Source organism: Electrophorus electricus, chromosome 3, assembly GCF_041902795.1.
Source record: "Electrophorus electricus isolate QZ-2024a chromosome 3, ASM4190279v1, whole genome shotgun sequence".
Classification (NCBI taxonomy): domain Eukaryota; kingdom Metazoa; phylum Chordata; class Actinopteri; order Gymnotiformes; family Gymnotidae; genus Electrophorus; species Electrophorus electricus.
This window is the reverse complement of record NC_137499.1, coordinates 9,382,392-9,400,000: the sequence shown is the minus strand read 5'-3', so window position 1 is coordinate 9,400,000 and position 17,609 is coordinate 9,382,392. Positions and strand designations below refer to the sequence as shown.

At 43.2% G+C, this 17,609-nt stretch overlaps 1 protein-coding gene across 1 annotated transcript in view; it reads right to left on the bottom strand.

The window, feature by feature from the left end:
• Positions 1-17,075, bottom strand: part of rab28 (RAB28, member RAS oncogene family) — a 39,756-nt gene extending 22,681 nt beyond the window's left edge. The window contains exons 1-4 of the mRNA XM_027023121.3: positions 16,850-17,075; positions 10,676-10,772; positions 2,227-2,315; positions 1,210-1,339 (exon numbers count right to left, since the gene is read on the bottom strand). Of these exons, the coding sequence (XP_026878922.1) occupies positions 1,210-1,339; positions 2,227-2,315; positions 10,676-10,772; positions 16,850-16,924 (391 nt within the window). The 5' untranslated portion in view covers positions 16,925-17,075. The remainder of the gene's footprint in view (positions 1-1,209; positions 1,340-2,226; positions 2,316-10,675; positions 10,773-16,849) is intronic.
• Positions 17,076-17,609: the final 534 nt, after the last annotated feature.

Genomic DNA, 17,609 nt, shown 5'->3' with positions numbered 1-17,609 from the left:
CACCTGACTACTGGAGATCACCTGACTACTAAAGATCAGCTGATTACTGGAGAACTCCAAGCTAGAGTTGGATACGTAGTATTTGCGCGAATGACCGTCAGCACACATGCCTTCATGGCTTCATCAGGGAGAAGAGTGTGAGACCACTTTGATCCTACATGTGATAAAACCCTCTAATCTTCACTGTGTTTTTGCACACACGTCTGTCTTATATTTTATTACATGTTAGTATAGAATACTTGCAGCATAACGGACTGTAGTTTCCTTTGGGAGTAAGCACTATATTTCTTGGTGGTGTCTTTAAAATGCATCTGTTAAAAGCAGTTGACTGCACAGGACAGGACAGGAGGAGACAGACAGCACAGGGAGTAACGCAGCATGCAGGCAGGCAACCCTGGCAGAGTAAACACAGAAGATGTGGGTGTAAGACAAGGAGAATCACTCATCTGCAGTTAGAATCATACATCACACACTGATACTGCGTGTGTGTGTGTGTCCTGAGAAGGCTAACTGAGGGTCAGTGAGATAAGTGTAGTATAATGAACTATGATGTAGCAGTGGCTGCATGCACACGCATGCACACGCACGTATTAACCCTTAATTATTTAACGGAGCTGGGGGTGTTGAGGAGTGACTGACAGGTCAGCGTAAACACTAAACAAGATTCTGTCTCAGAACACAGACAGGTCTGCTCAGGCACCTAACACACAAGTGTTGATGCCACTGATAAAATAATCATTTTGTTTATTATGTTCTACATATTTCACAGTTTCATTTAAATACTAAAAAAAATGTCAGTAGTACAGCACATGAGGTGACACGTTAGGGTGTGACATATATGATACCTGCAAGAGACATTCTCAGGACTAAATTAGCAAGCTAAAACCACCTCACTAGGGTCAGAGGACATGGCCGATTGATAGTTACAAGGACGTGATTGCTTGGCAACAGAGAGCCATGGAGGAGAAAGCTTTCATAAACACAAGAACAAAATACACAACTCTTTTAGAAATGAATTGATTAAATTATTAAATTATCAGGAGTATTAACATTCTCACATAACCACATCCTAATGTAAATGTATTGCAAAAAATGTATTGTGTGTGTGTGTGTGTGTGTGTGTGTGTATTCCAACTGGAACTGGAATGATGTTTCACCGTGCTATGACAGGTTGTGTGTGTGTGTGTGTGTGTGTGTGTGTGAACTCACTCTTGTTTCCCACCAGCGCTATAACTGGTTGTATATCTGACTCCTGGTTTGCTTTCTTCACCATGCTGTACCAGTCCTCCAGGTTCTCAAAACTCTGAGAGTTAGTGATGTCATACACCAGGAGAACACCCTGAAAACGCACACACACACACACACACACACACACACACACACACACACACACACACACATTAGAACTTACAAAAAGAGCATTGCAATTATACTTGAATAATTTTGTATAGTCTCATTATTCAAAACATACAACATGACATATTAGACTTATATTTCTATATACACATTATTAAGACACAAACATTATTTATTCAGTCCAAATATTGATATAGTTAATAATAGCTGAACAGTTTCATAAAGATGTTTTAGTTCCAGGCCAGCAGAGTTTTGGCAGCACTGTAACCGTTTCTATCCAGCATGCCTGCACACACACGCATGCACGCAGATAGACACACACACACAGATGCAAACACGTGCATGCCTGCATAAACACACACATACGTACACAACGTGTGTGGTGTGTGTGTGGGGGGGTTGGAGCATGTTTAAGCACTAAACTTCTGGCCTTTGTTCTTAAAACACTGATTCATTCGGAATAATCGTTTTTAATCAAATGAATGAATCAAACGACGAACCCAGAAAGTAACCCACACTCACAGTCCAGAACGATGAATGTTGGGATTTATTAGAGCACTCATTTGCGTATGTCAATCTTCTACAAACATGGCAGAAGTTAACGCTATAATAACAGCTAACAATGTTAATGTCTGAGGGTTCGAGTATGTCAGTGTGTGTGTGCACCAAGAGAGTGTGTGAGACAGAGCAGTAGGTGGCACTAGAGTCTGAGGAGCTGGGAGGGTGCGTGAGGACTCTCCATGCAGACGGCCCACGCAGACTCCCTGGCGCAATTGCTCCGTGCAGACCCTCCGTGAAGCCCCAGCCACCCGGCTGACCTCAGGCCGTGTGTGTGTGTGTGTGTGTGTGTGTGTGTGTGTGTGTGTGTACCTGAGCCCCGTAGACATATTTATCCAGCATCTTTCCTCCGATGGTTTGTCCCCCGATGTCCCACACCTGCAGAGTGACATTCTGGTTTCCTAGAACAGCAGATGATAGTAACACATTCTATAATGGAACAATTCTCATCAATTATTCCATGACATGAGAATGTGTATCTAACCCGGACACGACTAAACATGGGGGTTGCGTTCTTTTTACTGGTGTCTCTCATCTTCCTTTTCATAAATAAGTGTATTTTTAGATACATCTTTACATCTTTTTAAGGGAAGAAATGGGATGCTAAAGCTGATATCAGTATTATAATGTAAAGCCAGTGCTTCTGGTGTGTGAGTGTGTGAGTGTGTGTGTGTGTGTGTGTGTGTGTGTGTGTGGTGTGTGTGTGTGTGGTTACTAACTGGCCCACCTAGTGGAGAACGACTTCTCTCTTCAGTCTTGGCCCTCCTGAGGTTTCTTCTGACAATGTGTGTTGTAAAAAGCGCTGTATAAATAAATCTGACTGGGCGTGTGTGTAAGGAAGTATATAGCGCCTCTGTCATGTCACTGTTATGTTTATTATTCTATGTTTATTCACTGTTATGTTTATTCTGTTATGTTGTGGCCGTAGTTTTCGTAGGTCAGTACATTGCGCATGCTCAGCATGAGTCAGCTGCACAACCTAATGGAGGAATATGTTATCATGCTTTGTAGATTTTCATAACCGTCCTCAATTTGTGTACATCAATCTGATTAAAAGTAAATTAATCAGTGCTTGTATTACAGTAATGGACCTTACAAAGATTACATTTTGCGTGAGAAATGCCGTTAGTTGCTAATCCTTTGATGGCCTGTAGTTAAATGCTAAAAAGATCAATAAAGCTACGGCTGGCTAGCTCTCCGAACCCTGCTCTCTGACTGGAGCCTCCAGCTTCCAAGGCCCACTAAGCCGGCACACCCTACAGTATGAACTCTTCTTCAGTGTGTGTGAGTGTTGGGGGTGAATCTTCACACTGCTGAATCACTGTGGTCTAGTAATGTAGACAATGCAGGTCACATGTGCTCTAGAGTAAATCTCCTGGAGGTCATGTGAGCTCTGGAGTAAACCTCCTGGAGGTCACACGAGCTCCAGAGTAAACTTCCTGGAGGTCACGTGAACTCTGGAGTAAACTTCCTGGAGGTCACGTGAACTCTGGAGTAAACCTCCTGGAAGTCACGTGCGCTCTGGAGTAAACCTCGTGGAGGTCACGTGAGCTGTGTAGTAAACCTCCTGGAGGTCACGCATGCTCTGGAGTAAACCTTCTGGAGGTCACACGAGCTCTGGAGTAAACCTCCTGCACTTTAGCGATGTATTTTGCTACCATGGAAGTCAAGCCAGTCACATGACCATGCACACGCTGCCCAACAGGCGTCCTTCTGGTTTTACTGTAACAACCCCGTCCAATTCAACTCCAACACCCTTGCCCAACTCAACTCCATCAACCCCATCCAACTCAACTCCAACAACCCTGACCAACTCAACTCCATCAACCCCATCCAACTCATCTCCAACAACCCTGAGCAACTCAACTCCATCAACCCCATCCAACTCATCTCCAACAACCCTTGCCCAACTCAACTCCATCAACCCCGTCCAACTCAACTCCAACAACCCCGTCCAACTCAACTCCATCAACCCCGTCCAACTCATCTCCAACAACCCTGACCAACTCAACTCCATCAACCCCGTCCAACTCATCTCTAACAACCCTGACCAACTCAACTCCATCAACCCCGTCCAACTCAACTCCAACAACCCTGACCAACTCAACTCCATCAACCCCGTCCAACTCAACTCCAACAACCCTGACCAACTCAACTCCATCAACCCCGTCCAACTCAACTCCAACAACCCTGACCAACTCAACTCCATCAACCCCGTCCAACCCATCTCCAACAACCCTGACCAACTCAACTCCAACAACCCTGACCAACTCAACTCCATCAACCCCGTCCAACCCATCTCCAACAACCCTGACCAACTCAACTCCAACAACCCTGACCAACTCAACTCCATCAACCCCGTCCAACTCAACTCCAACAACCCTGACCAACTCAACTCCATCAACCCCGTCCAACTCAACTCCAACAACCCTGACCAACTCAGACCATGCAGGGTCCTACAAAACCCAAACTACAACTCTAGTAAAACTAGCTCCAACCCAGAGTCAAATCTAGAATTACAGTTGATTTACACTTAAAAATGCAGACATAATAAAAAATGTGACAATTATGATGTCTGCAATTGAAATTTCTTATCTTAACCTCTGGAGTGAGAATATCTACCAATCACTGCCATTTTTAGAGTAGACAGCTGAGTATCATTTACCTACTTCTCACACAAGATGAATTCCTGACAATTCCACGTGAGCCAGCAATCTGCTTAATCCAAGTCAGAGTGTTTATATTTGCAGGTGTTTTGAGTTTCTTTTTAAGACTGTTTATGTCATAATAATAAAGTTAAACGGCCAAGATACACTCACTGCTGCCACAGAATTATCTCAGATTCTAATTACAGTGAACACGTTTGTAAAGCATAGTTGTGTTTTACTGTTAGAACAAACTATTCCAGCATGTCTTCAAAAGTAATGTGAAATTAAAGTAAAGCTCATTTTCACAGTATTCTCACCTGAAGTATTTTTTGTGGAATTCTGACTGACAGAACTGAAGAGAGTTTAAGGATAAACACTCCATTTAGCTTCCTGTGCTCGCTGTCTCTCTCCTTCTGTCTCTCTCTTTCTCTGTATTTCTCTGTGCTATGCCAGTGTCTGTGAAACAACTAGTGCAGGAAAATGTAGGGTTATAAAAATAATGATAATTAAACATTTAAATTGTTAAGAGAGAAAAAGCAGACAATAACATTTGTGGAGTGAGAGAAAAGAAGTGTGTGTGTGTGTGTATGTGTGTTATAAACGTTTATTTACAGAGAGAAAGAGAAAGGAAAGAAATCTACACAACTGTGGGAAGACTAACTAGAGGTACAGATTAAGCAATCTGATAAAGGGTGCCCTCTCCCCCTCTTACCCCCTCCCTCTTACCCTCTTACCCCCTCTCCCCCTCCCTCTTACCCTCTTACCCCCTGTCTCCCAGATGGGAGCTTACAGTGTCACAGTCACTGCACCCAGAGTACACAAGTACAGCCACACTGAAGAGCTCCATGTGTGTGTGTGTGTGTGTGTGTGTGTGTTCATCTCACTCTTCTTCACTCAGCTACATGAAAAACACTCCTTCCTTATTTATTCTATAATCCAGTCTTTACGGGAAGTGAACCCCATTGGGTAGATTCTGCTGATGTGGTAAAAATGAGAGCCCATGTTTCCCAAACACACACACACACACACACACACACACACACACACACACACGTACATACCAACACTTACACAAACGAACACATGCGCACACACACACATGCACACATGTACATACACACACACACACACAGAGACACACACACACACACATACGCAGAGACGTACACACATGCATGCACCCACACATACACGGACACAAATACACACATGCACACAAACACACACGCGCACACACACACACGCGCACACACACACACACGCACACACACACACACACACACACACACGCACACACACGCACACACACACACACGCACACACACACACACAAACGGCTGAGTTATAGTGCATGGGAGCGTGAAAACAAAAACATGAGGCTTCGCTGATCGCCCCTCCTACATGGGAACTGCGCTGGGAATACACCCTGCCGGGAAAAGTGTGAGCTCTATGTTCAATATGTCAAACCCATTTTGCTCCACCGCTGGGAGGAAAACTACACAGTGTCTCCCGTGTCTCCAGAAGAACTGTCTGGATCAATCCATGAATCACGGCATTCACAGTGCTGCAGTAAATAGAGCGCTTCGCGAAACCTCAACAAACATGACGAAAAATAAATACTTCATAATAGCAAGAGCTGTCCAAGACTCTAAACAAGTCAAATGCAAAACATATTACTAATGTCCAATAATGTACCTTATACCAAATACATATTACTAATGTCCAATAATGTATAGTAATACCCTCAAATTTGTGGGGGTTATGTTCCTAGACCCCCCCCCCCACCACCCTCCTGAATTTTGAAAATACGTGAATTTTGGACGGACAACTAACAAAGGCCTATAAAGAGCTATCTTCATATGTTAAACCCTAAATATGTCCCCAAAACACTTCAAGTTCATTTCAAAATTGATGTTAAAATTTACATCACCCTTTAAAATTGTACTGATAAAAGTAGATGATTCTTCTGGCTCATCTTCTGGCTCTACTACAGGAGCCATATCTTCTGGTGGGATTTCTTTCTGGGTTTTTTTGGCCCTTGTGAATAACATTGTTATCGGAAGTTGCTGCCGTTCTTTCTTCATGGTGTCTAGGAGATTTTTATACAGCTGGAGCAGCGTATCAAAGCCATTGTTAAATTTTAATGCCCGAATCATTTGAGGATCCCGTGACTCAACCATCGTTTGCACATTCCTTGCTGTCCTCAAGATCTCAGACAAACATTCCAATGTCAGGCCCTGTTCTTCCTCTGCCTCTGTCTCCAATTCTGCTTCCACATCTTCTTTGCTGGCAGACTTCGTCAACTCCTCCAGATTGGCATCCGTCAGAGGTTCAGCATCGATGAGGGTATTTACTTCGTCCTCGGTAATGTCGTCAAAACCTTCGCCACCAAGTAATTTAGCCAGTCTCACGGCTAATGCTGAATTTCATCGGGGGAGAGGCCCTTGTAATCCTGCACACAATCTGGCTTCCAGCATGCATTGAGTGTTTCTTTTTTCATCTCCTTGAGGGCATTTTGTATGACAGACAGGCACGTTGAGATGGTAAATTCACACCAGTACCCCTTTAGCGTGAAGTTCTCGTATGCGTCCATTGCACTCACAAGATGTTGAAGTGAGATCTTCGCGTACAAGGCCTTAAACGGTCGAACCATCCCCTACTGGCAACAAAATTCAGTGTCCCTTGATGTTCCTGGTTGTAGTTCTGCGCCTTTTTCCATTGAAAACTGCTGGTACAGATTCCGTGCCTTTTCTCTGATAATGTTGCCAGCTAATGGGATGTATTTTTTCCTGCAATCGTTGATCCACAATACTAATGCCAATTCCATCCTAACGATGTATTTATTCCTAACATTGGATACATTTTTAGCAGTTTCACAGAAACTTGATGAAACGATACGCCTAATAGCCACTTCGTTTTTCTGGATGTAGCCTACCGTCCTTTCATTGATGCCGTAATGACAGGCTACAGCCACGAAATTCTTCTTTTCACGAAGCATATTCAACAATTCCACCTTCTTTTGGAGTGTCAAAGTAGCCGTCGGCCTTTTAACGTCCTTGCCAGACGCCTTAGAAGGTGCAGGGTGTTTGGAAGAGAGGTGGCTGAAGTGATGCACTCATCATGCCTAGTGCCTACTGTACAAGCCTGTGGGGGCAGTGCTATGATCTGGGGTTGCTGCAGTTGGTCAGGTTTAGGTTCAGCAACGTTATGTGCCCAAAGAATGAGGTCAGCTGACTACCTGAATATACTGAATGACCAGGTTATTCCATCAGTGGATTTTTTCTTCCCTGACGGCACAGGCATATTCCAAGATGGCAATGCCAGGATTCATCGGGCTTAAATTGTGAAAGAGTGGTTCAGGGAACATGAGACATAATTTTCACACATGGATTGTCCACCACAGAGTCCAGACCTGAGCCCCATTGACAATCTTTGGGAGGTGCTGGAGAAGACTGCGCAGTGGTCCAAATCTCCCATCATCAATACAAGATCTTCAGGAAAAATGTATGCAACTCTGGAAAGAAAGAAATGTGACCTTGCAGAAGCTTGTGGAAATGATGCCACAGCAAATGCGTACCATAATCAAAGATAAAGGCGGTCCAACAAAATATGAGTGTGTGACCAGGCAGTGTATTTGGCCAGGCAGTGTATTACTAATGTCCAATAATGTACCATACACCAAATACATATTACTAATGTCCAATAATGTACTTTATACCAAATACACGTTACTAATGTCCAATAATGTACCATACACCAAATACACTTTACTAATGTCCAATAATGTACTTTATACCAAATACATATTACTAATGTCCAATAATGTACCTTATACCAAATACATATTACTAATGTCCAATAATGTACCATACACCAAATACACTTTACTAAAGTCCAATAATGTACTTTATACCAAATACATATTATTAATGTCCAATAATGTACCTTATACCAAATACATCCACTGTAGCCTGTATCAAGTATAAATTACTTTAATCTTTAATGTGTTCAGATGTCATACATCTGAGGCTTTTCCGTGATTTGTCATGAACATCACTTCTCATTTTTTATTTTGACAATTGACACTTTTTATATTTATTTACTAAAAGTAGCTGTATAGAGATATTGATTCATTTTTAAAAAGGCAGGAAATAAACAAAGAAATAAACAAATAAGTAAATAAAGTGTTTCGTGAGAAAATAATTGGCAATGCACCTGTAGGCTTCCTAACTAATGAATACCCTAGATATTATAATGTATAACCATAGATGATAAATACCCTAGATATTATTATTTATAACCATAGATGATAAATACCCTAGATATTATAATGTATAACCGTAGATGATGAATACCCTAGATATTATAATGTATAACCATAGATGATGAATACCCTAGATATTATAATATATATCCATAGATAATGAATACCCTCGATATTATAATATATATCCATAGATAATGAATACCTTCGATATTATAATATATCCATACATAATGAATACCCTAGACATTATAATGTATAACCCTAGATGATGAATACCCTAGATATAATATATATCCATACATAATTTATACCCTAGATATTATAATAAATATCCATAGATAATGAATACCCTCGATATTATAATATATCCATACATAATGAATACCCTAGATATTATAACTAGCACCAACTACAATAAAAAAAATCAACATTTTTGCAATCAATAGAAGTAATAATGTAGGAGAAATAAAATAAACATATTTAGCAATAAAAATGACTTTCATATTGTGTATTGAGATGAAAGATTACACAGATCTGCAGGCTCCCAGAGGAGAGGACCTCCCTCCACTTGGCTACCAGGCAGGCGCCGGGCTGGGCTTTGCTGTTAGTTTAGCATCGCCCGGCTTGGGTAGCAAGATGATGCATGTGTATATATATATAGGGACCAGGGTGAACTCCAAAAGAGTCTTCAAGAGCATCAACACTATTGAAACAGGCCAGACCTGTAACATCACACACCTCCCTCCCTCATATTCAAGCCCCTTCACTTCAAACCCCTGCAAGCTGCAGGCCTAGTGAAGCAGCATTCAAACTAGACCAAATGAAACACGAGACCTCTAGACCAAACGAAACACGAGACCTCTAGACCAAACAAAACACATGACCTCTAGACTAAATGAAACACAAGACCTCCACACCAAATGAAACACAGGCATTCTAGACCAAACGAAATACAGAGCCTCTAGACCAAATGAAACACAGGCCTTCTAGACCAAACGAAGCACAGAGCCTCTAGACAAAATGAAACACAAGACCTCCAGACAAATGAAGCAGAGGCCCAGCAGGTTAGCTAACATTTCATACAAATCCACTGATTAAAAAGCAGCTTATGTTGGTGGCGGTATCAATTTACAAAACATTTCAATGGCAGATTTGGAAAACAATATAAGTGTGTAATGAAGTTAGCTTGTAATGTGATCAAAACAATCAGAGTTGTTAAAATGCAATTTTTTTTTCCTGTAACTAACAACAGGTCTTTCTGTGGTTGTAATGTTTATATGTTTATATACATATTTTTTATTACTTACATTTAAACATTACATACGTAATGTTTCTATGTAGTGCCTATGTAGTGCCGTTGTCCTGCCTACAGCCTGTGGTGCCCTTGTCCTGCCTACAGCCTGAGTAGTGCCCTTGCCCTGCCTACAGCCTGTGTAGTGCCCTTGCCCTGCCTACAGCCTGTGGTGCCCTTGTCCTGCCTACAGCCTGAGTAGTGCCCTTGCCCTATGCAGTGCTTCAGCCACAGATGCATGCATAACGAGCAGAGCACCCTTCAAAGGGCACATGTGTGCAACACGGATCCTTTAAGGATGAAATCATCAGCAGGTCCAGCAATCATCAGCAGATCCAGATTCTGACTGTGCGCGTGTGTGTGTGCACGTGTGTGTGCATGTGCGCGTGTGTGCACGTGCGCGTGTGTGCACGTGCGCGTGTGTGCCTGCGTGCGTGCGTGTGTGTGCACTTGTGTGCGCACGCGTGCGCGTGTGTGTGTGTCTGCGTGCATGTGTGCGTCTGCGTGCGTGTGTGCGTGTGCACTTGTGTGCGTGTGTATGTGTGCGCACCTCACCTGGCAAGGTGATCCTTTTCAGGAAGAAATCCAGCCCTATTGTCTGTTTGTACTGTTTCCCGAAAGCTTCCTGCGCGAATTGGGTGGCGAGTGATGTCTGTGTGGCACAGAGAGAGAGAGAGAGAGAGAGAGAGAGAGAGAGAGAGGTGGGAGGATTAAAACTCATGAACCTTTCCATGAAAATTTCCATCAACTTAAAAATCAGGCAATCAAGCCATCTACACACTAAGCTATTTGAACATGCAAGATGTAATGATTAGAGCTCAAACGTTTGAATATGTGCTTGATCTTAAACATATCCAAAGCGTGGTAGAGCCGATGGCTGATTGTCAGCCACTCTTATGATGCAGGCTCTTTGCACATGGACACGTCAAACAGCACCGGCAAACAGCACCATCAAACAGCAGCGACAAACAGCACCGACCATTAAGCTACTAGTTAACGTTCACGTGTTATGTTTAGGCTACCGCTTAACGTTCACGTGTTATGTTTAGGCTACCGCTTAACGTTCACGTGTTATGTTTAGGCTACCGCTTAACGTTCACGTGTTATGTTTAGGCTACCGCTTAACGTTCACGTGTTATGTTTAGGCTACCGCTTAACGTTCACGTGTTATGTTTAGGCTACCGCTTAACGTTCACGTGTTATGTTTAGTCTACCGGTTAAGGTTCACGTGCTATGTTTAGTCTACCGGTTAACGTTCACGTGTTATGTTTAAGGCCCAGGAGACAGCAGGTGTGCAGTGATGGTCTACTTCCTGAACCCTTATTCTGGCACACACGTCTCCTGGATTCTCTTGCAGTCACATATTATCCCAACTAAGGATTTTCAGTTTTTGGGAGAGAGAATGCCCTCAAAAACCTGCTCTTGCATGAATCAACAGAGAGAGCAAGAGAGGGGGAGAGAGCAAGAGAGAGAGAGAGAGAGAGAGAGAGGGAGAGAGAAAGAGACAGAGAGAGGTAGAATGCCCCCAAAAACCTGCTCCCGCATGAATCAAGAGAGAGCGAGAGAAAGAGAGAGAGAGGGAGAATCCCCTCAAAACCCTGCTCCCGCATGAATCAACAGAGAGAGAGAGAGAAAGAGAGAGAGAGGGAGAATCCCCTCAAAACCCTGCTCCCGCATGAATCAACAAAGTAATTCACCCAAGAAACAAAAAGAAAGAAAGAAAAGAGAAACAGATTTTCTAATGCATCAGCCTTTTCTGGATCTGTGTAATTCTTTGTAAGCATTAAAGAATTATAGCAGAGCACTTACACACACACACACACACATACACACACATGCATGCGCACACACACACGCGCGGGCACACACACACGCAGACACATGCACACATACACATGCACACGCACACACACACACACAGAGTATATCCACCTCATGCTGTGCCTCAGCCCATATTTAAGAATTTTAAATTCCTACACTGTGGTCCCGCATGATCTTCTGTTATCTGTGCTAACATTGGAATCCTCAGAATCAGGGTCATTTGTCTTATGTCTGGCACTAGCACTTCTGTTATCGCTGTCTTATGTCTGGGACTAGCACTGCTGTTATCGTTGTCTTATGTCTGGGACTAGCACTGCTGTTATCGTTGTCTTATGTCTGGGACTAGCACTGCTGTTATCGTTGTCTTATGTCTGGGACTAGCACTGCTGTTATCGTTGTCTTATGTCTGGGACTAGCACTGCTGTTATCGTTGTCTTATGTCTGGGACTAGCACTGCTGTTATCGTTGTCTTATGTCTGGGACTAGCACTGCTGTTAACTTATGTGTTCCAGTTCTAGAGCCGCTAGAGCTGAAAATAATCCAACCAAAACACACAAAGCAAACAAGATTATGTCTTAAGGTTCACGTTTATATGGACTGACTAAAACAGAAGCAGCAATGGCCGCTTAAATGTCTGATTCGATTTGCTGGATCGAAGTGAAGGACATGAAACGTCTCTGTCAATGAGGTGACCAGGCAACTCTGTTGCCGTGGTGTTTTTTGTGAACCAGCTGTTTGTTCAGTTTCCTGGTTAAAATGATACAGACTGAAGGATAGTATTACTGTACTGTAAGTCCTCTGTTTGAGCATGTCATAGTGCCAAACCTCTGGCTGGAGCACACACCCACACACACACAAGAACACGGACTAATGTGGCGGGCCGTGTGTGTGGAGTTTTATAGTGTACTTTGGGATGGTCTTTCATTTATGCTGTTTCATGGCAATGTCAGGAGATGTGTGTAACTGTCACGTGTGCATGTGTGTAACTGTCATATGTGCACGTGTGTAATTGACATGTGCATGTGTGTAATTGTCACGTGTGCGTGTTTCTAACTGTCACGTGTGCATGTGTGTAACTGACGTGTGCATGTGTGTAACTCACGTTTGCATGTGTGTAACTGTCACGTGTGCATGTGGGTAACTGATGTGTGCATGTCTGTAACTATCACGTGTACATGTGTATAATTGTCAGGTGTGTATGTGTAACTGTCATGTGTACATGTGGGTAATTTTCACTTGTGCATGTGTGAAATTATCAGTTCCCATGGGTAAACTGCATGGACACAAACACACACACACACACACACACTGCGTGTAACCCAGCATATCCATACCCGTGCAGGCCCATAACCCTGCTCACTTATTCCTGCATTTCCATAATCCTGCAAGTCCATAATCCTGAACCCATAATCCTGAGAATTCCAGGGAGAGTTCGAGAGAAAGCTAGCAACCCAGTCAGTGATACTGCTGCAAGTGCAGTTTGAGTTGGCCCATGACTGAGAGTTTGATTCATTCAAGAGTGTGTGTGTGTGTGTATACGTGTCTACATATGTATCTATTTGTGTGCATGTAAGCATATATGTTTGAATGTGCATGCTTGTGTATACATAAGTGTGCAACTGTATGTGCGTCTTTAGGTGTGTTTGCATGTGTGTGTGTAATAAGTGCACAGGTGCCCTGGTTAAAAAAAAAAAAAAAACAAAAAAAAAAAACAGAGGCCAGCAGTAGACAGTCACAAACCAATAAAACAGATACAAACCAAGCCCTAACCCTAACCCTAACTCTAACCCCAGCCCTAGCCCTAACCTAAGACCTGATCTTAACCCTACCCTAACCCTAACCATAACTCTAATCCTAACCTTAACCCTAACCCAAACCCTGGCTCTAACCCCAACCCTAACCTTAACATTAATTGAAAGCCTAACCCTAACCCAAACCTAACCCTAACCCAGCCACAAACCAAGCCTTAACCCTAACTGTAACCCTAAACCTAAACCTAACCATAGGCCAAAGCCTAACTCTAACCCTCTAACCCTAACCCTAGTAAGGCAGAAACATGTCCCACCATGTCCCTGCAGAGATCCTGGCTTCTGGGTGGTTTTTAAAGGGTCTACTGAAGGGTCTGTGGGGTTTGCTGAAGTCTTGACTTCAAATTGCATGCCAGTTGTGGTTGTCAGAGAAGAACGATTTTATCATCAATATTTTTCTTTGCATATGTGTTCACAAAATAGTTCTGATATGTGATCTTTCATTCATAGCAGCTTTGTAGGAGAGGGAGAACATCTTCTGTCGACTAGGGTTCAGCGCACTGAAACCCTTCACAAGAGCTCAAGGCCCTCTGCCAAAGAGCAACATGCATTAAATTAGTGAAACATGAAGCAGGCTGGGTATGTGTAAGTGTGATTAGTACACGATGAAGCAGGCTGGGTATGTGTAAGTGTGATTAGTACACGATGAAGCAGCCAGGGTATGGTTTCGTATGTGTGATCTGTAGAAGGTGAAGCAGGCTGGGTATGGTTTTGTATGTGTGATTTGTAGAAGGTGAAGCAGGCTGGGTATGTGTAAGTGTGATTAGTACACGATGAAGCAGGCTAGGTATGTGTAAGTGTGATTAGTACACGATGAAGCAGGCTGGGTATGGTTTCGTATGTGTGATTTGTAGAAGGTGAAGCAGGCTGGGTATGTGTAAGTGTGATTAGTCCATGATGAAGCAGGCTGGGTATGTGTAAGTGTGATTAGTACACGATGAAGCAGGCTGGGTATGGTTTCGTATGTGTGATTTGTAGAAGGTGAAGCAGGCTGGGTATGTGTAAGTGTGATTAGTACACGATGAAGCAGGCTAGGTATGTGTAAGTGTGATTAGTACACGATGAAGCAGGCTGGGTATGGTTTCGTATGTGTGATTTGTAGAAGGTGAAGCAGGCTGGGGATGTGTAAGTGTGATTAGTCCATGATGAAGCAGGCTGGGTATGTGTAAGTGTGATTAGTACACGATGAAGCAGGCTGGGTATGTGTAAGTGTGATTAGTACACGATGAAGCAGGCTGGGTATGTGTAAGTGTGATTAGTACACGATGAAGCAGGCTGGGTATGTGTAAGTGTGATTAGTACACGATGAAGCAGGCTGGGTATGTGTAAGTGTGATTAGTACACGATGAAGCAGGCTGGGTATGTGTAAGTGTGATTAGTACACGATGAAGCAGGCTGGGTATGTGTAAGTGTGATTAGTACACAATGAAGCAGGCTAGGTATGGTGTTGTACATGTGTTTTGGGGTTTTTGGATGTGTGATTTATTTATACATCTCTGCTTTTTATTTCCTTGCTTTGTTTTTATAATTTCATTGCCTGTGCACATGTGTGTGTGGTACTGGTCTATACTGCTGTGTATGTAGATGTGTATTAGTGAGATACCCTTACATTAAGAAAGACAAGACACTGGGGCAGTCTCCTCTCTCTCTCTCTCTCTCTCTCTCTCTCTCTCTCTCTCTCTCTCTCTCTCTCTCTCTCTCTCTCTCTCTCTCTCTCTCTCTCTCTCTCTCTGTTCCTCACACATTCAGCCATTCATTGCTGTCCTTATCCTCCATCAGTCCGATGGAGGTTGGCATATATACAGCACGCTCTGCCTTTTCTCACGGACCTCTTCTCCCCACACACACATGGACAAACACACACACTCAGATGGCCACACTTGTGCTGTGTGTGTAGTTGTGAGAGTGTCAGTAGCATGTTGAGTTATGTGGTGTGTACGCAGATTTACAGCTGTGCTTCTAATTGCCTGTCATGTTCTGCATTAAGATGCTGTCAGTCACAAGTGATATCAGTTCTTCCCCAGCCCACCACTGGATTAAGCTCCAGGCAGCATTAGCAGGTTTACCCCAGCATACGCCAGCCTTGAGGACAGACCTGGGGTGGGATTTAAACACAGACCACCTCGCTCACAAAAGATCAAGGACACTACACCTTTAGAAAGAGTCTGATAAATGATCACAGCTACTACACATTCCGAAATCTGATGAATGTCCGGTTAAATCATGTGTCTAGAGAGAGTGTGAGAGAAACATTTTCCAGTTTTCCAGTACACAGGTGAAACTACTAGACTGGGAGACTCTTGCTTTTACACATAGCAGAGAATTACTGGTCCTATCAAGATGCTTGTGTCGCACATCTGCGTCGCTCTAACACGGTTTGAACTCAGTTTCACAGCACTGATGGGCATATGTGTGGTTGCTGACATGACCAGAGCTAGACCTCTGCTGAAGCTGTAATCACTGCGTAAAACACGGAAGCATACGAGTATTTTTTCTTTTTTTTGGGGGGGGGGGGGGTGTCCTCCCCAATAAATCCTGTTCACACTACTTATAATGTGATAGGTTGGAGGGTGTGAGCAGTGACCCCCACCAAAGTTGAAATGAAACCTGCGGCACTACATGGAAGACAAGCAGCCTTCGTATATATACACACACTTCCCAAAAAAATAAAAAGTTGGGACATTGTGTAAAATGTAAATAAGAATAGAATGCAACGCAACGTGAGAATAATGTAAAGCCTATAACTTAACTAAAAAGCCCAAAGCCCTCAGCGCTTCACACAGCTATCATAGTTAGCTAACTAACCCGCATCGCATTGCTGAGGACCTGGCGTTTACCGGCTAGGATAGCTAGGCTAACTAGGTTAACTACGAGACGCGGTAAATAAACCCAGTCACTCGTGTAGGCTGTTCCAGTCAAATCCCCTGCTTCTTTAGACATGCGATATGTGCAGGACAACACTAGTGTGTAATGTCGGCTAAGAGCTCGGTTAATAACACAGCCGTTTAGCGCAGAGCCGTGGTGCTAGCTCCCCGCTAACCACATCTTTATACCGCTAAACCGAGTTTTAATTCCCCTAACCGCAGTTTTAATCCCGCACCTTTCCCGAGGCTCCGTCTCCGATCAGTACCACCTTCAGCTGCCGCTCTTGGCCGTCTTCTTCCGAGTCGGACATGTTGTCGACGTACGCAAAGGAAGCACAAATGTACGCAATAAGAATGAGTGAAGCTGAAATAGCCTGGATGATAATAAGGTAATCCGACCATCAGAAAAAGAAAAGCGCTAAGCAACCGGCCGCCATCTTCGCTCTACAGGCATGTACCATTTCAGTGCTTTGCCATTTTACGACAAATACTAACAACCGTTGTACGGTACATGTGTTTTAAGAAAGTGTATTGTCTAGTTATCCAATGATTAACATGTCAATTTTTTAAAAAATACAACATGTCAAACACAGACCATGGTATGTGCGAATGCAGCTGTTCTCACTCCAACAGAGAGATGGACTCTTCCTAATGACGCTCGCTCGTCGCATGGTAACCGAGGTTCGCGACTGACGCTTGAACGGAGACTTGGACGGTTCACCTTTCAGACTTGGAGAATATATGACATTTAAAGTGTGAAAGCTGATTATATACATGTCACGGAGACTAATATAATAGTTCAATTCAGTTTATATATATATACATAATATTACGGGGGTTGTACCTTATTTATTGCACGATTCCTAGACATCTGTCAATTTTCACATCAATTACTTAAATAATTTCTTCTGCTTCACTCTTCAGCGAGTGTCCTCAGGGCAGACAGTATTAGCTATGATCCTAAGAACATGAAGAGAAGCAGCCAAGGTTTGCTGT